Consider the following 27310-nt stretch of genomic DNA (forward strand, 5'->3'; position numbering starts at 1 on the left):
CTTTTTACTTCTGTCTGCTATTGTTCAATGATTACTAAAAGTCAATTTATATTAAATATTTATAAATGGTATCTGTCTACATGCTTTCATCCAGTTTCAAAGACTACTTTCCATTCTATAACAATAAAATACATTTTTATTTTCACAGTCTGTTTGTAGTAATACAGAAAAAAGTGCATATATTAGATCTCCTTTTTCTCTTTCATTTAAAGAGGTGCATTCATATGCATAATATGATAGGAAATTATTTTTTGCCTATTCAACTGTAGTGCTTTAGCATATTGTTCAAAAGCATAATTGTGATATTCAGTTTTAGCAACTCACCTAGAACCTAAAACCTTGAGTTTGGCTCTCAAATTGTCTTTTACAGACAATACACTGAGGCCCGACACTCCTCTCCAACCATACACACACAAGCACACACACACAAAATTTCACCGACCAGCTTATAGTGGTTTGTGACTTTACTGTACACAGTGAGAAACAATATAAAAAGAAAAATGATTGTGCCACTAGAGAGATCACACATCTCTCTGTGATAGCTGTTGTTCATAATACAGTAAATATTCAAATCAGGATACACAACTAGTCTCTATGCATACTCAAGAGGTGAACATTCATACATAATTCTAATTATTTTTTATAAACAACTTTTTTTGCAACTGAATTTTGAAAAAAAAAAAAAAATTCTAAGGAAAAAGAGGAGAAAAGAAATTACAGGAATAGTTTCAAATATATATATTTTTTTTACAGTTAGACCTCTTTTTTACTGTCAAACCAGTTGATTCTGATTCTAGCTTTGTGTTTTTCCCCCTTAGATTCATCAGTACATGCTGCCATAAGAGAAAACCCCTAGATCAGTAAAACCTCTAGACAAGATACGACATATGTTGACTTTGGGCATTTATTAAATCATATAGTATGTATTCAAGCGAAGATTATTTGATACCCTATACTAGAATGCGAGTATACAGGCCCGTGTCCCTCTGTGAAACATGCCAGCATGTATCTGAGTTACACAGCAGCTAGAGGAGAAAAAGACAAGCATGTAACCAGTGAGTTAGACGTCAGACTGAGAGTTAAACGAATTAGAAATTTGAAAAAAAAAAAGGCGAAAAAGTTTGTCTGTGGATCAAAGGTCCTAGAATATGAACATAAATTAAAGAAAATACAAACAAAAATGCAGCTGATTATTGTTTCAGAAGTTAACATAAAACATTTTCTTTTCTCCACAGATGAGAACAATGTAGCAAACTGTATAAAATACCCAAATTCACAAATAAGAGAGTCTTCAGTCCCATTGTCCCAATGACCCTGTGGTATTAGAGAGAAACAGCACTCTTCAGATATAAAAATAGATTTCTCGTCTTTTAAAATCCTCTTAATATTTGAGAAATGATGCTGTTCCTCTCGTAAAAGAAGACAGCACCGCTCTCTGATCACCTCTGTCGACCCCTTTAGGCTTTCGTATATTTTGCATAATTTGTAATATATTTCCTTCTTGAAAATTTTGCAATTAAAACCATAAATACATACCTTACATCGGACAACAGAAAGAGGGACGGAACAAAACGCAGTAGCTTCCGAGCAGAACGACAGTAGCTAAAATCAAACTAGGAATATTTCAGTCCATTTCAAAAGAAGGTAGAAAAAAACAAAAACAAATTCTCAATCAAATGTCCATGTCAAACCTAAAAAAAGAAGAAAAAGGGACAAAACAAAAGCATCAAGCATTAACGAGTAAAAATAGATGGCGTGATCAAACCGAACATGGAGACAGGAAGACAGCGTTGCTACAAATATAACGCTAACATCTACACGAGACCCTGTATACCTCCGTGTGGTGTGACTTTATATGCTCAGTTCACGCCTACAGATATGGCACTACGTCGTCCCTCACCGCAGGAGCACGGCCCAACAGAAGACTCACATCCTCAGACCCACTTAGCGTGGACAGAACGATCATTTTGCTCACAGGAACCCACTAACCTCATTGTGTCCTGTGCTGTATGCCAGCTTATTTAGTCCCCCATGCCAGGTGGCCCATACTGAGTATGCTTCTCTTCCTCGGTCTTTACCAGATGACGCTGGAGATGCTCGTCTCTCTGGGCAGCAGCGGGAGCATGGCGTTATTGCCGTGGTGCTCGTCCAGGCTGTGTTGGCGCAGGGTCTTGTTGTTGACGGGCCGCTGGCCGTTCAGGAGGGTGAGGGGCAGGTTGCAGTAGGTGTGCTGGGGTGGCAGCGTGCCTCCGGCCGTGAAGGGCAGCTCGTAGTCGTAGCTGCGGTAGTGCGAGTGTTTCTGCCGTGCCAGCGAGTGCGAGCGGTACGAGCTCCGCAGGGATGGGCGCAGCTCGGGGTGAGCCGGTGCCAAGGCGGCGGATGTGGCCGTGGCCATGGAGATGGCCGAGACGGTCTGCAGGTCGGCGAAGGGGCCGGGTTCCCCAGCGTCCAGTGCGTGATTGGTGAGGGTTTGCTGGGGGCGGCGGTACGGCATGGTGTAGCGGAGTTGCTTCCAGAAGCGCGAGCCGGGCTTGTTGCTCTGTGGGCCGTTCCAGTGTACCACGCTCAGGCATTTAATGGACTGTTTTAACTCCTCCACCTCCTGGTAGTTAATGACTCCTCGCAGATCGGCACACTCAATTAAGATCACTTTAATGTCCCCTGAAACCAGAGAGTTGCGCAGACGGGACTCCAGCTCAAATATACTCCACCCGCGACGCAGCACGTAGCTCGGGGTCAGCACGATGATCAGGCGTTTACTCATGTCTACGCAGCGGGACACATCCTCGATGTAAGCTACATGACAGACAAAGAAAGAAACTGTAATACCAAAATAAAAGATCATCTGAGGGCTGAAAATAATGCACATTTAAAGACAAACGCACATTTAAGACACAACAACCACAGTCATTCATGAACAACAATCTGTGTGTACCCGTGTTTTTGCATTCAAACAAAGCTGTACCTCTAAGAAGATGTGTGTCATCCTGGTAATGCTGACTGCTCATACCTGGACATAAACATTCAGCTTTCAGACACAGCACACATACAGGGCAAAAACACCTGACATATGATGAAAACAAACACAGTATCACATAAACGGGCTCTGATGGCTCGCATAATAAAATATATCATTGTTATTATTGTACTTGCCCACATTTGGAATATTAATAATTGTTTAAATAAGAGTGGTGCAGGTATGACATTTAGCAGGTTAGCATTTTAGCACTTCCAGTTCCAATGTCCCGAAGTCAATGTGTTTTTTTTAATGGGGTTTTGGCTAAATGGCTGAAATAAGGTCTGTGGTGAACACAAGCTCAAGACATTTTCACGTTTTATTCTACAACATAAAATACAAAAATATTACCCCACTTGTGTTTATTTTTTAGCTGTTACGTAACTTGAAAAAGGCGGTTTCTAACAAATGGCTAAATGGGACTAGCTACAGAGGCTGTGGAGGAGATTAAACGTCATCACGCTGAGCAGGTAACCTCAGCTTGCTTTTACAGCCTCATTATGCTTATAATTGTTCTCTTATAAACTATTCTAACTCAAGCGTTCTGGGAAAATGTTTTTAGTGTTTAGCTTAGTGGTGGTGATGTTGAAGTCAAGCGGTGTTGAGGTCACCGCGGTGTAGTTCGTTTATAGCCTAGCTTTAGCTTTTTACTTCTGGTGACTGCATTTAGGCTTCAAAATTCATAAAAGTGTTCATCTGTGATAATTATCTTGCATGTATCGTGCATGTATCAAACTTTTGTTGCTCACAGAGCTTGTTTTTAGCGATAATCCAAAAGCCTAAGGGAAAATCCTATTGGGTTTTTCTCAAGGGAACCAATGCGATGCTAACTGCTGGTTGGCCTACAAAGTGACGTCATACCTGCAGCACTCTATTATCGCTTGGTTCTACGGAAAGTTTTATGACTAAAAGTTATTAAGCTATTTTCTAGTCAACACAAGGCTTTCTGATCATATTAATGCTGATGAGGGACTTTAATTAGAGTTAATTACAAATTATTAAATTACTTTGCAGTATTAGGAAGCAAGGTAAATCCAGTGCTGCTACCATGTTTATGAGATGAAAATGTCACACTTCATTATGAATGATCGAGGAGTTTTCATTAGTTCTGTACAATTAGTGCTGTTTGTCAAATCTATCTATACAACTTTTTTGTGTGATTGTTGTGGGTATCTGAATATACACTCCTTAAACTTCACAAGAAATTCATTTGTCTGATTATATCTGTGAACATCCGGCTTGTGCTAATGAAAATGTTTTAAACATTTAAGACAACATTTACAAACACACTAACAAAGACATGCATGCAATCACACAAAACACACATTCTGCACATACTGCTGGTAGGAATGAGATCTCGGTCAGGGATGAAGAGTTTGTATCCATAATGTTTCTCCAGGACATCAGGGAGAATCTCCAAAGCAAAGCGCTCCTCCTCCTGTAATTCCTGACCCCACTGATCCAGCTCCACCTTACTGTAGGACAGGTAGGCATCATACTCTTTATTTTCTGAGGTGAAAAAAGAAAGAAAGAAAGAAAGACAGAAAGAAAGAAATTATAAAATGTTACAATGCTTCTGATGAAAAAAAAAAAGAGTCCTAATCGTAATTACATACTGTAGTAACAATCAGATTCAAATATGTAATTGCTGCAGTGTTGTGCTCAGTAACTCCTGTAGGGGGAGTGTGTGGGGCTTTACCTCCATCTGTATCCTCCCCACCAAAGTGATGCCTGTAGCAGAGCAGCAGCTCAATCCTGTAGCACTTATACACAGATAATAACAACGCCAACAGCAGAAGAATCGCACCCAGACCACCCGCCAACTCAACGGTGTACATCAGCTCCACTGAGAGACACAAAATGGAAAGAGAGACAAAATGAAGTTCTCTAAGCTGACAATTCTTCCTGGAATACATTAACAGTAGCATAGCACGCATTCAAACTCTTCAGTCTGTAAAAATACATGAGTGCTGGGATAAGCTGGTAATTCCACATACTACAAATCAAAGAAAACCACGGTAACACGGTAATACCAGCATATTTTTCGTTTTTTAATGCTGTAGCTTTATAGAGTGCAACAGTGCCCATATACTTTTTCAGCAGCCTTGGTTCCAGAAGTATTTTTCCCATAGAAGTCTTCGTTTAAGAGTAATATGCCACAAACCAAACCAACCAGCCATGAGCCATGAGGAATCAACATTACAAACTTTGATTTGAAGCAAAAAAATATTTGAAATCAAACAAAAAGATGCCCTTGATGAGGTAAAGCAAAGACTTGATTTAAATATGTTTACTATAAAATAGATTTTTTTTTTTTACATTTATTCAAACATGCATATTACACATACAAATATTTCAGTAGTTTGAGAGCATAGGGAAACTGACTTTACAGTTACAGTGCTTCATGGGAGTGGCTGAGTGTTTTTGCCGCAATTTGTTTGTCAAGATTCTCTGGTTGGTGGAGATTCTCTGCAGAATCATGGGTAAGTTCACATGGACTTTTCCCACTAGGAATTCTGCTGTTGAACATGATTATTTAAAGACCCCCTGTGGTGAAATGTTTTTAATGTTGTGGTGTTTTAATATGCTTTAAGATAAACCATGTGCAAATTCATAAGTCAAAACCATTGATGAGTATTTTCTCTTTAAAGCTGCAGTGAACTTAAAAACGCGGTTTGAAATCGCCAGTGTTCCTTACGTCGCAAACTACCTTGTAACCAATCACATCAACGTGCGGGAGGGCGTTGAGTCTCAAGAGAAGCCAGGTTATCCCAAATAATATTTTTCTGTTGATATGAAAAATCATGTACATTTAGCAATATAGGGGGTGAATTATGTATATTACGATGAACTACACACCTTTCTCCACTGACATTCTCAAAGTGTTCTTAAGGATACTGATTTTTAGAAGACAGACTGAGATGGCAAACAGAACATGGTTTGTGTAACATAAGCAACACATTATTAGCTGTTTGATAACGTAGTGAAGCAAAAGACTAATCATATTCATTACCGTTGTGTGTCCGACGTTGTGAAGCGCGATACCATTGTGCAGTGTTTACTACAGTGAAGTTGACCAAGTGGATCTCTGAGCTGGTGTGAGTGAGTGGAGGCGGGGATAATTTGCATATACATGGATCCGCGTATAATACATGATGCAAGGGTGTAGAGTTACATTCAAGCTATTGTAAGGCATAGCTTTAAGGCATATGTCGTGTTGGTGATCAAATACTGGTTAAAGGGATGCAATTATTGACAACAGGGGGACTTAAAAAAAAAATAATGCTGGCTGGTTGCTTCAACAAAACCATATAACATAAATTAACAATCTCGTAGCTCACAGTAGGTCTGTCTTTAAAGATTTATAAATAATGTTAAAAATCATTTCCCCTGTGGTGAAAATGAATGGGAGTTTTACTTACAGAACTGTTGCACTCTATTACAGAAACCAAGCCTAGAATACTACTTCATCTGTTTAGTAACCATGGCAATTTCAGTTGGAAGATTCAATTCTAGTCAGATTTTAATTTAAGACTTAAGTAATTTTGAGCAATATGGTCCCTGATCCCTAGCATAGGATTCTAGGTTAGCTGGCATCAGGCTTGATGGCAAGACTTCCTTTGTCAATTAGCTTCACTAGCAAATCTACCAGCCACATCAGCACCAAACCAGCCTGGACCAGCATGGAAATTCATGCTGCGTTAAGGACATACACAAGGGGTGAGAAACGCGAAATGACTTCAGAATGATTAAGTGCTAATGATGTTCATATTGTTCAAAGCTCCTCTGCGCTACAGCTAATGGAGGAAAACACGCAAGATATATTCGGATGCTTCAGAGAGGCTGAAAGATTGTGAAAGCATGTGTGTTTGTGTGCTCCGCAATGAGCTGAAGGAGAGGGGGGGGGGGGGTACATATGAGAGATTTGGTTTGTGTGTGTGGCTTTGAGATTATCTGCAGAAATATGTGTGTACGGCTAAGACGAGTTGAAAGAGAGAGAGAGAGAGAGAGAGAGAGAGAGAGAGAGAGAGAGAGAGAGAGAGAGAGAGTGTGTTTATTCATTTGTGTGTATGTGAGAACAGTTGAATGACTTTTGAGTTGGGCTGAGAGGGAGAGAATGTGTGTGAACTGCTGAAGCCATCTCCTCCTCTGAACTGCCATTAAAAGAGAAGATAGGATGCCTTCAAAGCAGCTCTCTAAAAAAGACAGTGAATTTTGGATGCTGATGCATTTCCCTAAAGGAGAGCAAGAAAGAGACAGGCAGAGAAGAGGAGGGAGACACAGGAACATGCTGTGCTGTTTATGTACAAAAATCCCACAGCACATTAAAGGGATAGTTTACCTAAAAATTTAAACCCTGTCATCATTTACTCAACCTCATGTTGTTCCAAACCTGTATGACTTTCTTGCTTCTATGGGACAAAAAAGGCGCAGACTTGAAGAACGTCCAAGCTGCTCTTTTCCATACAACAAAAATATATACACAAAAGTATAGTCACTAGGGGCTGTCAAAATATTGATCTTATTTGATAGAACAAATATGTATGAATTTTCAATCTTATGTCATTATTGTTCAATATTAATTTATTAATATCCCGCCTCCCCCCAACAATGGAATAATACAACTGAATAATTTAGTCATATTGCGGTGCCCCCAATTTTTAATCGTCACCATTTAGGGAAATGGGAGCTCTGCCGTAGTTCTACCTGGTAGACTCAAATGTCACGTCATTCATTAATTATCTATCTAGCCAATCATTTTTCATCATCTGTAGTATGCAAGTTCTGTTCCCACCCATTACTACGTTCGCAGATGCTGACACCGGCGTTCACCCCCATCCTCCCCACCACCAGGTCGGCCCCGGTCCATACATCAGGGGGTAGGCTCCGCTCCTGCCTTCATCTTCAGGCAGGAACTGTAAGCATCCGCTACCCTCCGGATTCGGACTATTGACGGGGCCTACGCCAAAGAACATTATCATTTCATCTATTCGATACTCATTGTATACAAACTGTAAATAAATCTCATTCAAATGTAACTTTACCGATGGCCACCCACAAATTAGCTGGACTCTGCATAACATACTGGGCTCCCATCTGCTGCTTTTGCCGTACTGTGTAGAACTTCCTTCACTTGCGTTGAACGGTGGCAGAGAAATCTTGATAAAACGAGATTCTGCTGTTCTGAAATATCAGGTCCCCTTTTTGCACCGCACGTCTACCGGAATCAAGCAGTTGGTTTTTTTCCTGAAAGAGGGCGAGGTCAACCCCAGCCATCGGTGTCATCAAACACCTTTGTCATTTTCTCAGTCATTTCTTGCAGAACTCTGGATAACGCTGGGTCAAGCTGTCTGCCAGCGTCCCTTGCTTACTGCGTCCGCAGGTAGATCTTTTTTTGTCAAGTTTCTTTGTAGGTTTCACATTTTAAGAAGAGTCAGGCCAGAAATTTTCTAGGGACATAATACTTTAAGTTGCAAAATTAATCAATTAATTGTGATTATCAAAGCAACTGTTTTGATAATAATAAAAAAATATTTCTTGTGCACCAAAGCAGCACATTAGAATGATTTCTGTGACACTGAAGACTAGAGTAAAGTTAATTTTTTTATTTTTATGGTGCTTTATTTTATTTGACAGCCCCTGGTCACCTTAATATTCTTCAAAACACCTCTTGAAAATCTCTTGAAAGTCATACAAACAAGATAAAAAGTGAGTAAATTACTCACATTACTCAGTTTCTTTAAATGAGAAGCAGCTGGTTGAGTTCATGTGTGTTACTGCTGAATGTGTTACCTCGTTTCCCAATCTGTACGTTGGCTTGTCGTCTCCCATTGCCATTTTCCGCATAACAGGAATAATTACCCAGATCTACCTCCTCCAGTGAGTCTATGGTCAGAGTAATGGACACTTCCTGTTCACCCAGGTGTTCTCTGATGGTCCTGGTGGAGATAACGAAACAATGAGCCATTGTTCAACATGGGCTGTGGAATCAAAGTTTTTTAATTAGCCCCTTTTGACAGAGGATTTTGGGGATAAATTTTAGACTGAGCAGCTTGTAGAGATTAGAAATTTTGGGAGGAAGGGCTTTGGGTTTGGTCGGCACTCAACAAATGGGGCTCTCATTTAATTAAAACAAAACATTCACTCTCTTGTTTGTCCTGGCTGAATCATTTGAAACTGAAATTTCATTTAAAAGATGCTGACATCGCTGCTCCTTAACTGCATGTAAATGCAAATGCATTCGAAGCATGGTGCGCGATACATTTTGCTGTGTTATTAGGATGTATTCAGAGCCGCTCTGATCCAGCTCTCTTTCAGACAGGGGAATTAATAATAGTGTGTCATCACAGCGACCACCCCTGCTAGATATAAATAGGCTCATATACAAGCTTGTGATATCAGTAATTGAAAATGTACTGTCGAGATCTCAGTGAACATTTAAAGTGTGCTTTACGGTGCACCATCTATCATATTGAATAAACGATTTCACAGTGGAAGCTAGTTTTAAAAGCAACTGTTTCTTGTATTCGATTAAAAAACAGTGTGGTGGAACAGTAGTACATTCGCACTTTGATATACAGGGAGTGCAGAATTATTAGGCACGTTGATTTTCTGATCATATTTTTTTTCCAGGCACATTTGACCAATTCCAAACCACAGTAATCCTAATAACTACTATTGATTTAGTATTTAATAATGTATAAGTGATATATAATTGTTCATGAAGGCTGGAAATGAAAATCACCTTATATTCAGGTGTGCAGAATTATTAGGCATGTTTTCTTTTACAGATAAATTGAGCCAAAAAAGAGATTTAACTCAGACTGAAAAGTCAAAAAGTATTAAATGCCCATGAGAAGGATGCAATACTAATGCAATACTAGACATTGCAGTTAAGGCATGACCATTGGACAGTGAAATGCTCGTTGGGTCAGCAGGATCTGACAAAAACAGGTGGTGAAGAAAAGACACCTGTTAACTGCAAAAGAATTAAGAATTAAGGTGAAGAATTAAGGGTGAAACCATCAGGAACCCTTTAGTCTCCAGCGCCACCATTTTCCAAAGCTGCAACCTACCTGGAGTCTCCAGAAGTGCAAGGTGTCAGGATCTCAGAGACTTCAGTTAGGTAAAGAATCCTAAAAAATGACCCCCACTAAATAAGAATCACAAGCTGAAGTGTTGTAAAATACATGAAGAAGTTTTTTTTTATAGGCTTTATGGACAGATAGGTTGAGAGTGACTCTTGAAGGACCAGCACCACATCCTCTAGTACCACTGTTTGAAGAATTCATCTTCCAGAATCTGGCAGTACGTTTTGGGAGTTCATTTTAGTCCATCTCTGCAAAACGGACTTCAGGATGGACTAAAATGAACTCCCAAAACGTACTGCCAGATTCTGGAAGATGAATTCTTCAAACAGTGGTACTAGAGGATGTGGTGCTGGTCCTTCAAGAGTCATTCTCAACCTATCTGTCCATAAAGCCTATAAAAAAACCTTCTTCATGTATTTTACAACACTTCAGCTTGTGATTCTTATTTAGTGGGGGTCATTTTTTAGGATTCTTTACCTAACTGAAGTCTCTGAGATCCTGACACCTTGCACTTCTGGAGACTCCAGGTAGGTTGCAGCTTTGGAAAATGGTGGCGCTGGAGACTAAAGGGTTCCTGATGGTTTCACACTTAATTCTTCACCTTAATTCTTAATTCTTTTGCAGTTAACAGGTGTCTTTTCTCCGCCACATGTTTTTGTCTGACCCTGCTGACCCAACGAGCATTTCACTGTCCAATGGTCATGCCTTAACTGCAATGTCTAGTATTGCATTAGTATTGCATCCTTCTCATGGGCATTTAATACTTTTTGACTTTTCAGTCTGAGTTAAATCTCTTTTTTGGCTCAATTTATCTGTAAAAGAAAACATGCCTAATAATTCTGCACACCTGAATATAAGGTGATTTTCATTTCCAGCCTTCATGAACAATTATATATCACTTATACATTATTAAATACTAAATCAATAGTAGTTATTAGGATTACTGTGGTTTGGAATTGGTCAAATGTGCCTGGAAAAAAAATATGATCAGAAAATCAACGTGCCTAATAATTCTGCACTCCCTGTATACCATGGTCCTGAATGATAACCTTATTCTTTTACCGTGGTATTTTACATTGAACTCAAAGTATGGCCAAAATGCTATTTTTGTTAGGAAACCCATCACTAACTCTTTTATATTGATACATAAATAAATACCAGTCTAAGCTGCTTTCATATACCTAATGCAATATTCTTGCAATTCTTCTGTTTGCACATGGTTTTCATAAGACATCCTAAATTTAGCAAGTATTTATTATTTTTATTTTGCAGCAAAACATTTATTCTCACTTCCATTGTGTTCCTTCTTACTTGATTTCACTCTCTCGAATGCGACTCTGGTCCATGTCCTCAATGAACTTCTCTCCTTTCATCCAGTAAACAAGTGGACTGATGTCCCCACTGTACCCGAAGAAGGCTCTGCATGTAAGGTTCAGCATGCTTCCTGCAGGGGGGAGGCAGGTTTGTTATTACACATTGACACCAAACTTCCTTCTGTTTTGATTCAATAGTTCATCCGCCCAGGGATTGTTGCCTTATGTAAGAAAATGTAGAGCCCATACTGTGTTTGTGACGACAGAAACAATTTCCCTGCACTGGCCACTAGGGGGTCTCCATGTAATCAATGGCAGCTGACAAGCTCACAATGGCATATTGTAGTTTAATGAGACTCACCAGTGTGCTTGAAAAGTTTTTCTTGACAATACACTATAGTTAGTATACCATTTCCTCCTGAGAGCATATAAAATGCAGTTTGTTTTCAGTTCTTCTTTAAGATTTCTTTTAAACACCCTGAAATTAAAATTCTGCCATCATTTACTCACAATTATGATGTTATTCCAAACCTGCATTTCTTTCTTTTGCGAAACACAAAAGCATGGGTATGAAGAAAGTTGGCAATCAAACGGTTTCTGTTCCAAAAGACATCCATTGTATTTTTGTCCATACAATTGAAGTCAATGAGAACCAAATTGTTTGGTTTCTCAGAATATCTTCTTTTATGTTCCACAGAAGAAAGAAAGTCATACAGGTTTGGAACGACATGATGGTGAGTAAATGATGTTAGAATTTAAACTGTGCTTTTTGTAAAGCATTAAAATCAATTAGATTTACTCTGCTAAAGCAAGGATCTTTAACATGAACCTTAGAAGTGTGCAAATTATTGATATCACACATTTTTGTGAAGAAAAAAAAAACAGTGTTAAACAAAATATGCATCAAACTTATATATAAATGATCATAACCCAGTTATAATGCTACACTACAATATGTAACAGTAGGTTCCTGCTCTGTCTCTATCCATCCTTGGGCTGAAAAAACGAGAAACGAAAAAAGAGCCTTGTTTTAAAGTATTTACACAGTGTATGAATGATTGATGTATACCATTTCCTTCAGATAGCATATAAAATATACGTCTTCCCCTTTACTTTGAATTGAATTTCTTTTAAAAGTTTACATGTAAAAGTTTACTTTTAAACACTTTCAAAGCATCAGGATCGTTGAGATCTATACTTGTAAATCAAGAGTCTTTAACAGGGGTCTGCGAATCCTAAGGGATTGGGAAATTATTGTTTGATCTCAAGCTAATTAAAAAAAGAAAAGAAAATGCAAAACTGAGAACTACTATCCCCAAAACAGTGAGTTTATTTTACTTTATGAACATGTTTATTTTCAGTGGTTTGAAGGGCTGTTTCTTTCTTTCTTTTAGTTGCGGTTGAGGTGGTATATCCGCCTTAAGGTTGTGAATGTTTCTCAGTTGTTTGACGTTAATTAGGCATGTCTTTAGACTACCAACGAATAAGGCCCAGCACCAGGGAAAATCTTGCTCCGGGCACCCAAACAACCCAGAAATAGCGTCTGTCTCTCACCAGGATGTGAAGTACATGTGGAGCATCTGATCAAAGAGATACTGAGACCATGAGTGTGTAAAACAGCACCATACACGCATACTGTGAATGACATCAAGTCAGAAATTTAACTGATACTAGGTTTGATGTATTGTTGACATATAATAGTAAACACAAATTACATTTATGAGATGCTAATGTTCAGACATTCACAGTTTGAGACATTTAAATCAATTACATTTACATTTAATCATTTAGCAGACGCTTTTATCCAAAGCGACTTTCAAATAAGAGAAAACACAAGCTATTTATCATACAGGAGCCAGCAACATTAGCAGTGCCACAATACTGCATTTCAAGAGTAAACAAAAGCTAGGGCAGAAGCGCAACTGGAAAAGAGCAGAGAAAAGAGATTTGAATTTGAATTTGATTAGGGTGTCAGTGGAGCAAGACCGAGAGGTGTGAAACGTGGGCCCTCTCTGGTTGGTTAATGACCAGATACATTGACATGCTCTTAAATTGCGCTAGGCATAATTGAGCTAGTTTGAAGGACGGCCAAAACAGCACTGCAGCATTCCAGTCTCAAAATGACAAGATCCTGGATTAGGAGCAGCCCTTTGACCTGTATACGGCCGTACACACAGCAACCACTTAGCAACACTCGAACAACCACTTACAACCAAAAAGAAACAAACTAACACTCAGAACACCTTAGCAACGGCATACCCTAGCTAAATTAACATACTGTTATTTTACAAACCTGAGTTTGTTTTTTTAATGATCCAAATCAGTCATTTAGTGCATCTGTCTGACTGTGCTATCTTTTCTAACTGATTTTTCCATAGTGGATGGATGCTGAAAAATCTGACAGACGTCCAGTGGAACTTTCTGAATCATCTATCTTTTTGGTTTCTCTAGTTTTCTGGCTTTGTATATTTCTCTCAACACTTAATGTTGCATAAATGCTTAATGCTGCATAAATGCTTAATGCTCTGTAACCTTGAAATTTCAAGGATTTTTAAAAATATATATATTTTTTATCTTTCAGGAAAAAAACTTTGTCAAGTTTATCTTGACACACTTTCCTTTTCAAGATACTAGTGCTAAGGCAGTACAAATATTCCTTTGAAATTCCTCAAATGCTATATTTTGTTTATATCTTTTTTCACTTCATACATTTTTGCCATAACTTCAGGCCAAAGTGTTATGCAGACAGTTATCTACACTATCGTTCAAAGTAATGGGGTTGATAAGATTTTCTAACGTTTTTGACTCTTATGCTCACCAAGGCTGGATATATTTGATCAAAAATACAGTAAAACAGCAAATATGGCTGCAATTTAAACTTGCTTTCCAGTTAAATATATTCTAAAATGTAACGTATTCCTCTGATGGCAAAGCTGAATTTTCAGCATCATTACTCTAGTCTTCAGTGTCACATGATTCTTCAGAAATCATTCTAATATGCTGATTTCCTACTATTATCAATGTGCTTAATATTCAGTATTTCTTTCTTACATCTATTTGCATAGAGAATTCTGATTGGTGTAATCATGCGTTGTGTGTTTATTCTCGTGCACAGCCGTGTATGTGCTGATTGCCATGACAACAGCAAATGCGGCATTTTTTTAACACATAACTATGTGTAAACCCAAGCTTAACTAATACTTTAACAGTATTCAGTTGCTGACTTGCAAGCTCTGGCATTTTCTTTAGAAAATGCAAATCTAGTTGTTGCCTCCTCTGTTATCACCACAATCTCGCCTGCCTCCTAATCAGAGGATAACACACTCAGATATGGAATAATTTAGCAATTTCAATACATCATTTAGGAAGCAGTTAGAAAAAGCTGATGTTTAATAAGGTCTGCCACCAGAGAGAGCTCTAAGCTCTATACAGGGACATTGTGCTGTTTTGAGTGTGTTTTTGAATGTATTTGAATGAAAGGCAAGTGTACTGAGCTGTTATCTTGCGGTGTTTCGCTCCATTTACCAACCCAGACGAAACACTGACCAAGCATTCCTTTGCAAACACACACACACACACACACACACACACACACACACACACACACACACACACACACACACACACACACACACACACACACACACACACACACACACACACACACACACGCACACACGCACACACACGCACGCACACGCACGCACACACACGCACACACACGCACACACACACACTAAAGACATCCCACAGCCATGAATGAACGAATAGAGACCTACGTCAACATTATGACCTTCACTGAGAATTCACTTCATTTAAAGAATGAATCTCACAGCACTGCTGCTTTAGCAGACTGAACACACAGATTTCTTTGTATCCATCTTTTTTCTTCCCTCCTCCAATTCTTCAGCTGATTTGTTCCTCAGCAGTGCAACCCAACGGGGACATGTAAGACTTTAATTATCTGTATAGAATAGGGCTTTGTGAACAGGTACTCCTCCGCAGATCCTTTCATACTCCCTGTCCTCCCCTCATCCTTTCTTTCTGATGTCATAATAGAGACCCTGCCTCAGCACCTCTCTCACCAATGTTACAGAGTGTGTGTCTGACACTGAAAGAGTGTGCAAATGAGAGAGAAAAGACAATTAGTGCAGTTTAATCCGTTTTTTTAGAGCTGTGAGCACATTTGAATTGTAAAGGGAGATTCGTGAACAAAGAGAAAGTTTTCTATTATAAAACACAGACTCACACACACATTCGATTTAAGCACCAACTATTCTAGAGGTTTTAAAACGGTCCAAAAGCACACATACTGACACATATGTGTCCCCTCCCCCTCACAAAGGCGGCATTTCTCCAGAGGATCTGTTTCAATCTCCAAACTAAATCTAAATCCAGATATATCAACGCGTCAGCAGGCCCTTACGTATTCAACCCACTGCTTCTATTCTTCTCTCTCAGCATTCTCTCGCTCTCTCTGTACAGCTTTCTCCCGCTGACAGCGGGATCAAACTCCATCAGACCCCTGGGAGATCATGTGTGGAAATCGCACGCGTCACATGACTTCCTGTTGGTATGTGACTGTAGCACAAGGCTGATTAACTGTGGTAGGCAGTTTTGGAGATTAAATCACATTAGGATGGACTGAGGAGTCAATAGGACAGTCAATTCAATACATTCAAATGTGAGAACCAATTCAGTTGGCCTTTAAACATGGTTTGAGGTTTGGCTGGTTAGCAAAAGAAGCCAATTATTTCTGACAGAAAAAATGGAAAGCAACATAAAAAAATTAATATATTATACACATATATACCATTAAAAAGTTTGGGGTGGGTCTCTTATGCTCAAGGCTGCATTGAGAAAAAAAACAAGAATACAGTAAAAACAGTAATATTGTGAAATATTATCACAATTTAACTGTTTACTATTTTAATATATTTTAAAACGTAATTTATGTAACAAAACGTAATGGCAAAGCCATTACTGCACTCTTCAATGTCACACGATCTTTCAGAAATATATATACATGGGCTTGGACATGAGGGTGAGCAAATGATTTTTGGGTTAACTATTACTTTAATCTACTAGGCATCTTTTTATATTTGTATTTAATAGGACATTCTCTACGGTTTCCATCAGCTTCTAAGAGCCAGCAATGAGGACTGTGTGCTCAAATCCCCAAAGGAAAGATAATAAACTCTGGATATCTGACAAACTGCCAGGATGGACACAAATGAGGTGCTTTTGGGCTGAAAATCTGATTTGATCTGATTATTCTTCGAGCTCAGGCTGGGAAAAGAAATAAAAATGGCAGTTTATTCAAGTATGTGTAACTCCCAACAGTTTGTAGATGATTGACTGTGAAACGCTCTATGTTTGACACGTGCAAGTGTGTGTGAGTGTGTTTGTGTTTAATACTCCTCTTTTCTGAATGCAGGTGAGTCTGAGTCTGTTAACAGACTGACGGGTGGTTTATGTATGGTTTAAGCTACGCCTGAAACTAAACCTCAGCAGAAGGGAGGCCAGGTGTTGTGAAATGTCAGATGAAAGGATTTCTTCTTATTAAAGTGAAGGACAGAAAGGACAGAGATCAAATAGTTTAGAGAGACGCAGAGGATATAGTGTCAAGGGTTAACAATCAAAGAGTGGTGCAGAGACGATTCAAGTAGAAAGCGAAATGACACTGTATTTGTTGTGTCTCTATGCAAGAACAGCCGATTGGTTCTAAAAGCCTCAAACACCCATGCCTTTTTCTTCTCGGCTACATGAAAGACTTTTGACTATCTACATCAAATCTGTGTCCATTTTGCTGACATTCTGGCCAGGAATAGCTTACTTAAGCCGGGTGCACACTGTGCGATTTTGGCCACGATTTGGCCGTCTGAGACAAATTTTGCAAATCCTAAAAGATTCCTCTGATCCTAGGCTAAAATCTGAAGTCTTTGATCGTTAGTTTGACATGTTCACCGGCAGCCGATTAATGACCGCTGCAAAAAAATTTTTATACCTCAGATGAAATTCTGGCAGTATCAGAAGATTTGCTGCACAATCCTGCAGTGTGACTTCTCCTACGACCGTCAAATTATCTTCGTTTTTCAAGACAAACTATGACCAAAATGAGCGCTAGAGATTTCTTTGTAGCCACCATTTCAATCCCGCGTGTATGAAGCTCACTGTCACCGAACGCGTCATTGATTGATGATATAAAACTCTGGACGAGTTTTCTTGCGTGCGTCCGTTTTTAACGCGCCTGACTATCGTACAGTCTGACATTAATAAAAACTTAGATCTTACAGTGTGACATGGCTTACAGTGGGTATCATGTTCGTACAGTCTGACAAGGAACAATCTTAAAGGACTATTATAAATCGCACAGTGTGCACCCGGAAGGAAAGATATTGTCTGGATGACATATATGACCAACCACCAGCATTTATTTTTGTCCGTCTGACCTGAATGATTCTAAAAAAAACTGGAAATTACCCACAACACAAAGTGAAATATATAGGATTCAATGCTATGAACCTCACAAACTTTGGCAAATTGAATTATTAGGTATTACTAACAAACAAAAATAAATAAATAAAACAAAATAACCAATTAAAACCACACAGTATGATCTTTTTCTTCTAAGTTTTCATTGTTTTCACTGTATATATAAACAAATACACAGTGGGGCAAAAAGTATTTAGTCAGCTACCAATTGTGCAAGTTCTCCCACTTAAAAAGATGAGAGAGGCCTGTAATTTTTATCATAGGTACACTTCAACTATGAGAGACAGAATGAGAAAAAAAAAATCCAGAAAAGCAAATTTTTAAAGAATTTATTTGCAAATTATGGTGGAAAATAAGTATTTGGTTACCTACAAAAAAGCAAGATTTCTCACAGACCTGTAACTGCTTCTTTAAGAGGCTCCTCTGTCCACTCGTTACCTGTATTAATGGCACCTGTTTGAACTCGTTATCAGTATAAAATACACCTGTCCACAACCTCAAACAGTCAGACTCCAAACTCCACTATGGCCAAGACCAAAGAGCTGTCAAAGGACACCAGAAACAAAATTGTAGACCTGCACCAGGCTGGGAAGACTGAATCTGCAATAGGTAAGCAGCTTGGTGTGAAGAAATCAACTGTGGGAGCAATTATTAGAAAATGGAAGACATACAGGACCACTGATAATCTCCCTTGATCTGGGGCTCCACGCAACCACTTACCCCATGGGGTCAAAATGAGCAAAAATCCCAGAACCACACGGGGGGACCTAGTCAATGACCTGCAGAGAGCTGGGACCAAAGTAACAAAGGTTACCATCAGTAACACACTACGCCGCCAGGGACTCAAATCCTGCAGTGCCAGACGTGTCCCCCTGCTTAAGCCAGTACATGTCCGGGCCCGTTTGAAGTTTGCTAGAGAGCATTTGGATGATCCAGAAGAGAATTGGGAGAATGTCATATGGTCAGATGAAACCAAAATAGAACTTTTTGGTAAAAACTCAACTTGTCGTGTTTGGAGGAGAAAGAATGCTGAGTTGCATCCAAAGAACACCATACCTACTGTGAAGCATGGGGGTGGAAACATTATGCTCTGGGGATGTTTTTCTGCAAAGGGACCAGGACGACTGATCCGTGTAAAGGAAAGAAAGAATGGGGCCATGTATCGTAAGATTTAGAGTAAAAACCTCCTTCCATCAGCAAGGGCATTGAAGATGAAACGTGGCTGGGTCTTTCAGCATGACAATGATCCCAAACACACCTCCCGGGCAATGAAGGAGTGGCTTCATAAGAAGCATTTCAAGGTCCTGGGGTGGCCTAGCCAGTCTCCAGATCTCAACCCCACAGAAAATCTTTGGAGTGAGTTGAAAATCCGTGTTGCCCAGCAACAGCCCCAAAACATCACTGCTCTAGAGGAGATCTGCATGGAGGAATGGGCCAAACTACCAGCAACAGTGTGTAAAAACCTTGTGGAGACTTACAGAAAACGTTTGACCTCTGTCATTGCCAACAAAGGGTATGTAACAAAGTATTGAGATTAACTTTTGTTATTGACCAAATACTTATTTTCCAGCATAATTTGCAAATAAATTCTTTACAAATCAGACAATGTTCTTTTCTGGATTTTATTTTTCTCATTGTCTCTCATAGTTGAAGTGTACCTATGATGAACATTACAGGCCTCTCTCATCTTTTTAAGTGGGAGAACTTGCACAATTGGTGGCTGACTCTATATGAAACAGTAAATACTGTTGCTCCTTCTCCATTAGAGAGGATTGTTACTGATGTTGAAGATGTCAGAAATACATACCTGATGGATGTATTGGAAAGTCTTTTTGCAAGGAATTTTGCTTAATTCTGTTTCGTCCATTACCATATCAGAATTTTAGCTTCGGAAACTTTGCATATATATACATTGCATATATATATATATATATATATATATATATATATATATATATATATATATATATATATATATATATATATATATATATATATATATATATATATATATATATATATACACACACACAATTCAACAAACCATTAAAGGATTAGTTTACTTTAAAATGAAAATTACCCCATGATTTACTCACCCTTAAGCCATCCTAGGTGTATTTGACTTTCTTCTTTCTGATAAACACAATCAGAGTTATATTAATAAATATCTTCCAGACATTATAATGGCAGTGAACATGAGTTTGAAGCAAAAAAAGTGCATCCATCCATCATAAACGTAATCCACGCGGCTCCAGGGGCTTGATGAAGGCCACCTGAAGCAAATTGATGGGTTTTTGTAAGAAAAATATCCATATTTAAAACTTTATCATGTAAAATATCTAGCTTCCGGCAGACCACCTTCTGTATTCAACTTGCGATGAAAGTGTAATGCCTCTCGCATATTAAACCACTAATGCTCTGTCCGACGTCATACCCTGCGTCAGTTATGCTTTCTTTGAATACGGAAGGTGGTCATACCTTCGACCCGCCCCCAAACACTGTAGGTGTAGCTGAGAAGCAACATGTTTACATGTCATGTTGTTGACATGTTAAGAAAACGCTGTTTTCTGCACTGCATATCCACTTTGCATGCACTTTGATAAAACCAACACCATTGATACGGTTCATATAACTGTTTATACAAGTGCTGAGGAAGTTTCCGAAGCTAAAATTCTGATATGGTAATGGACGAAACAGAATGGGCTATCTGACCAATCAGAGCAGAGAAAGCTCTAGGAAATGAGGGGTTTAGAGAGGTTGAATCCTTTATCGAGCCGTTTCAGACATTGTGACAAAAGAGGTTATGCTGCTATGTATATTATGAGAAAATTAAGTTTTTTATTTTTTACATTAGATGCATGTAAACCCTGCTTGTTAACAAACTGACATGGATCACATTGGGGCCATCTTTGCAAAATTCTTTGGAAAAAGACTTTCCACTACATCCATCAGGTCCTACAGCTTTCTTCAAAAGTAGTTTGAAACCTTTTTCTGACATCTTCAACATCAGTAACAATCCTCTCTGATGGAGAAGGAGCAACATTGTTTCATTGCGTTTAGCATATCAATTCAAACTGATATTAAAAATTAACTGTAACCACGGCTGTCTCTGATCCCCATCCACTTTTATTTCATGGAAAAATGCAGCTCAGATATTAAGCAAAATCTCTCTAAATGAAAGTCATATGGGTTTGGAATGACATGAGGGTGAGTTAATGATCACAGAATTTTCCTTTTAAAGAGCATGCCAAAAATTGCCAGTGCATGAAAGGTTACGGTGGCTTTAACAGGGTCATACGCATGATTAGAAACCCTGGCCTTGTGGACCAAAAAGATTTGGGACAAAGGACTCTGGATTGGAGTGAACGCTTCAGAATAGAGATAATGCGACTTCTCTGTCAAGTCATTCCTCTTTTGAGCTCGCTCTCTCTCTCTCTTTCTCAAATTAAGCTGAAAATTTATGTGCTCGAAAATGGGAAGTGGATAACTAGGCTACTGCTCATTGGCTGTTACGATCCCTCATTTGGCTACTGCACATTACATACAAATGTTTATTAAACAAAGATTAGATTTAAATGAACAAGAAATGGCATTAAAAAAATTATCATTTAATTCATCATTTAATCCACAGCTGTGGCCAGATAGCTGAAAATGGGCTTGTAAACCACAAATATCTGGTTCCAGGCTATGTAGCCCAATATCCAGAGCAGAAAGACAGCTTTTGCACATATCACTGCTTTTGCACTGTTCCTTTAAGGATATCAGTGTCCAATCTTACCCAATAATAAATTTAGATGTTTATTTAGAGAAATGCCCTCATCGCCCGATGGTTGCTTAGCAACAACTGTATTATTTTGGGCAAGGGTGATTAATATTAAGAAGAGTTCTCTGAATACCTCTGCACAAATCCTCCCCACTTCTGCGCTAACATACGTCTGTGTTTCTGTGTGTGTTTTTTGTGCCATCTGTGAGGAAGCAAAGCAAAGGCACACAGCGAATACATTTCAATTAAGTTAGATTCTGTTAAATTAACCCTCGTGTTAATTTGAGATTACTTTTTTGACAAAAATTCCAATGACTCACAAAATTAAGGGTCAATGACAAATAAAGCTTAAAAAGGTTTTTTTAGTTGTTGTCAGGAATAATGTTTAAACAAGTTTCAATTGTTAAATAACATTTCAGAGTATTAACCAAATTTTTTTCTACATTTTTTTTGTTAGGTGGTACAACCAAATTTTTGTAAATATATACATTCTTTACAATTGTATTGTGAAATATTATCAAAGTAGCCCTTAGAGCGTCCACAGTGCCTAACATATTATTGTTTTGGGGTTGTGAGTTTTATTCATATTAATTTATAATTATTGCATTATAGTGGCCAGGTATTTGATTATCTTTAGCATCCGATTTTACTTTTAAAGACTTTTAATGATACCAGTTAATGCATTCAGTACAATAACTATTCACAATTGTCAAGTCTGTTTGGTCTTTCTGTTGTGTTTTGATTCTGTCACATGTTCTTTTGTCTTAGTTTCCCGCCACTTGTCTTTTTCCTTGGTTAACCTCGTTAGTTAAGTTCTGTTCAGCTGTGTTTAGTTAATTATCTCATTTCTGTCTGCTATTTAAGTTTCTCTTGTTCACTCAGTCTTAGTCCGGTCACTGTTATGCTAAGTGTGCGTTTCTTTGATTTTGGATCTTCTAATTCCTCCATTTGTTCCTGCATGCACACCCCCGTGACAACAATCTAGTTTTCAGCCATTTGTTTGCTTTGACCTATTATTTGTTAGTTTGATTTAAATCAAGAATTTACATGGTTGCCTGATGAATATCACTTGTGCCACCTGACAAGATTAATAATGACAGGGAATATGCTGAATACTGATGATTTAAAATGTATATATATTACATATAAAAATACAAGTGTTTTAGACTTATTGACATACATGTATATTGTACTTGTATTTGCCTTAACCCACCTTTAAACTTACCCATACCACCAAACGTGTCCCATTACTGGTATCCCACCTCAATAGCAGCGTAAGTGTTTTGCAAAACAACATGAACAAGTACATCGTACCCAACAAATTGTTTTATAATGTAAGTACATAGTAGTTAAAGACACCTAATATAAAGTGTGACCAATTTTTCTTTACCTGATATGATACTGGCATCTAATAATTTAAAAAAAAAACATTTTAGAACAATTATAAATAGAATAATAATAGACAATCTTATCTAACATTTATTATTTATTTTAAATAATGTTTTTATATTTCGTACAGGGGCATTCATTGCAGTTGTACCACCTGACCTTCTGGTTACCCCACCTGACTTTTGCAACTAATTTTACATTGAACAGGCTTCTACTTGGATGCCTGTATTGGCTTGTGCCAATGCTATTGCATGAACATACATAGAAGTTTAAGTACTATAAAGAAGTTTATGATAAAATAGCATTTTCCTAATTTTAAATTGGTTGTACCACCTGACATGAAAAGTGTTCCAACCTACCCATTCTTGAAAATAGCTATGTGTTAAAAAGGCCACCATTAAGGTTATAATCATGTATATTAGTTCACCTTTTCTATATGCCCGAAATCACATCATCTGTCGCAGCATCCGACCAGCAAGCCAATCAGCACTCGGGGTAGAACGTGCAGATCAGCGCACCCGCCCACTAAGTTCAGTCAGATCAATCGGTAATGCAAAGGGATGCGAGCTGTACTGTAGCGATTTATCTTTGCTAAAGTTGTGTGCGTGCCTGCAAAGTGAGTAGCAGTCTTTACATATATTGTTCTCTACTTTGTTTATGAACCGTTTAATTGCTTCAAGTGTGTAGAAGTTAATGTATGCAAGTGACAAACGCGAACTAACTTGTAAAGATGTTCGTGGGTATATTTACATACCAGTTTCCTCATATATATCACTGTCATGCATCAAAGACATAATCTATGTGCCATTTACACATCATATGGTTTATTTAATGGGTATATATCGCTAATTTCTAAGAGTTAAAGCACTCGTTAAGCGCATGCGCACTACTGTGCTAGACAGCGCGAAAAGGTGTCGTATTTCAACTGCACCATATTAGTAATTTGTAGCGATGCATTTTCCCTATATAATGGCACATTTGTTCTTCATATTTACTGTATTAATCATTGTAGTTAAATATTCCTTGTGGAGATTACTGTGCTTATATTTATTGTGACTACAGTTATTTGTTATTTTGTACTTATTTCTCTTTTATCTTTTAATTGTAGAAAACCACACACACATGCAAAGAAGATTTATTCAGTGTACTGAGTTGTGGTGACAATAAATGGGTTATTCCCGTATACCTGATCTTCTGTGTTAAACGTCTCTCACCGGACGCTCTGTAGTGGGTCTGTTATCAACCGGCAAATTCACATTGGGAAAGCTACTAGTAGCCATCCTTTTTTTCATGTATGTTTATCAGTGTTTGAGAGGGATCTACAAATATTTTCTCTCTACCACATGGATGAACTGGGGTCCTCTGGATGCATTATCATGCTTACTGTTATTACTTTGTCATTTCATAAAAAAGACCCATGTTTGCAGTTGTGCCACCCTGACATTTAATTTTGTCCTAGACAAAAGTTTTTATCTCAACAGCTTTAAAACTACTGACATTTAAACATAATTAAACACAAAAATTACGTCTAGAATTTAATTTTGAATTTCTTATTACTAAATGTTTTCTTAATCTGTTAATTTATGTGAACGGTTGCACCACCTGACATTTTGGGGTTTTAAAATAACAAAACTGGTACCAAAAAATTATATTTATTATTTGAATGTACTGAAAATGAATTCAAACTAAATAGGTTTTAATAGAATAAGTGACACGTCATGAATTTATTTAATTTTTAAAAGGAAATAATTAATTTGGAATATGCATGTCATGTCATTGAGATATAAACAACAATAATAGTTAATTGTTTATTTTATAATTACTACTATTATTGTTGTTATACATTATTAATAACATTAATAATATTATACATATACGTATACACATATTAAGGTAGATTCACTTAGTTAATTGTTTATTTTATAATTACTACTAAGTGAATCTACCTTAAATCACAACCAGGTAGACTATCTATCTAGCATCCATTATAGTAATTTCATATCAGTTCTGTGTTGATTTGACCTCTTTAAAAAAAAAAATTGACACAAGAAAATGAAAGAAATAAAATTAAACACTGCCAGAAGTGTACGCCAGTCAAAAATGATCCCAAAAAGAAGTTAGCATGTGCAAATGCATTGCATTTATTAATGGTTTGTGTCTAGGTTCTCTGAGACTCCAAACAAAAGTAATGAAGCAATTTTTCATAAAGGACGGTTGATGCATGTTATCAAGCTGAAATTTTGTTTATAATCAGAACTCATAAGATTAGAACAAGCAATGGAGTTTCACCCTGACACTTCAATGTTTATTGGTACATTTTGCGAGCCCTTGGGGGCTCTAAGACCCCAAACAGAACATGAGGGTTAGGATGAACTATCATCAGTCCAATTTAATGTATAAAATACAGATAGATAGTCAAGTATTTCCTCCATTTGTTCCTTTCTATCTGTTCATCTTGGATGGCAACTGCATAGAGAGGGAGGAAGAAAGGTCACCTTTTTTCCCTCTTTCCATGTTGAATGTGAGTTAGCCCTGCCTCTTTTGGTCTCGTTTTTCCCTCTTTCTTTGTTTGTCTGCGATATTTAAATTGTGCTCTTGTGTGCACACACATAGGTGTGTGTGAATACCCCTGTTGTCATTAATAATGCTTGGATGTGATGGTTTCACACACAGAACACTCTATCTGTCTCTCTCTATCCTTCACTCATCATCCCATCATCTCACATCATCATCTGTTCCGCGTCTATGGCAGGGAGCATGAAAAATGATTTCGATAGCTCATCTCTCATAATAAGCATGTTTATAGCAAAGTAATGGCCATATATATCATACATATCACATAGTATTACACAGTGGCATCAACAAAGGCTGGAAATAATTAGTAGACCAGCAATATCCTCTTACCTGCAATATACTTACAAAACTGTGCGTGTAAGTTTGCATGTGTGTGTGTGTGTGTGTGTGTGTGTGTGTGTTTGTGTCTGTATTTGTGCGTGTCCAATAAGATTTCTGCAGGAAGTGCTCAGCGAGGAGCGATTCCCTCCTGAAACGTTCTAAAAGCATTAAATATTCTTCCACCAGCTCAGAATTCTGTCTCCATCTCTCAGAACCTCCTCACTTGCTCTTTAATGTTCTTCTTTCCTTCAAAATCCCTCTCTCTCGCTCTCGTTTCCATCTGTCACTAAATTTCTTTTCATTAGATGTCACCTGCAACCTACATCTGCACGCCACACATTTGAGATTTTGAGTATGTATTTACTGGTTCATTTAAAGGGGTCATGAATTCAGACATGTAAGAGGTCATTGTACTATAAAAACATCCTGTAAGTTTCAGAACTTCCTCGTTAGTCCAAAAACAGCTTTTAACGAATCCAAGCTCAGAAAACAACTTGTTTGGAATTTTGTCACATTATGATGCAATAGTGCCTCTGCAGAAGAAAATCAAGGCCTACTTCTACATCATTGCATCTTTGGCCCTGCCCACTGGTGCCTTAGTGAGATGAGACAGAGAGATACTGGTCACTGGACTAAAAAACCCCTTAAAAATAAAGGTTCTCACCAAAAGGGGGTTTTCACAGCGATGCCATAGAAGAACCATTTTTGGTTTCCTGAACAACTGTTTTGTGAAAGGTTCTTTAAAGAACCATTTTCTTTGAATATTAAAGGTTCTTCATGGAACCATACACCCTGCCAAAGAACCTTTATTTTTAAGAGTGAATATACCTTCCAAAAGAACCTTATGCCGGGAAAGTGGTTATTTATTTTGTGAATGTCTCAATGCATCATTTTTTATTTGGTACATTTCACTGTGGATTCTTTGGTAAATCGCAATTTCGGCTCAGGCTTTGCTAACAGTCTTTTACTCTAAGTATTTCCAACCCTCCGCTGCTTAGTGTTCTGCTGTTTTTTTCGTTCTTTTCTCACTGTATATTTGTATATCTATGTTCTATATTGATGCTGTATATGTTATTTTCTTGTACAGCGACCTTGAGCTTGGGAAAGGCACTATATAAATAAAACGTATTATTATTAAGATATTATTATTATTACTACGATATGGACCCAACAGTAATGTCACAAAGTAAGTTACCATGTTTATTCTAATTCTAATCTGTGACCAGTGATTTCTGATATGATTCATGTACAGTCAGATGTTCTTTGTCTCAAAATAATTTATTGTTGTTTATGCATCAGTAAATTTGTGGCCAAAACTCCTGTAATAATTATGGGTGTAACAATACAC

General features: G+C 37.9%; 1 protein-coding gene across 1 annotated transcript in view; it reads right to left on the reverse strand.

The window, feature by feature from the left end:
• Nucleotides 1–450: 450 nt before the first annotated feature.
• The window catches only part of il1rapl1a (interleukin 1 receptor accessory protein-like 1a), a 95602-nt gene continuing 68742 nt past the window's right edge, over nt 451–27310 (reverse strand). Inside the window, exons 7-12 of the mRNA XM_079821322.1 lie at nt 11419–11551; nt 8810–8955; nt 4716–4862; nt 4355–4525; nt 2966–3010; nt 451–2796 (exon numbers count right to left, since the gene is read on the reverse strand). Coding sequence (XP_079677448.1) covers nt 2075–2796; nt 2966–3010; nt 4355–4525; nt 4716–4862; nt 8810–8955; nt 11419–11551 — 1364 coding nt within the window. The 3' untranslated portion in view covers nt 451–2074. The remainder of the gene's footprint in view (nt 2797–2965; nt 3011–4354; nt 4526–4715; nt 4863–8809; nt 8956–11418; nt 11552–27310) is intronic.

This window comes from Gobio gobio (assembly GCF_949357685.1).
Source record: "Gobio gobio genome assembly, chromosome: 7".
Taxonomy (NCBI): Eukaryota; Metazoa; Chordata; class Actinopteri; order Cypriniformes; family Gobionidae; genus Gobio; species Gobio gobio.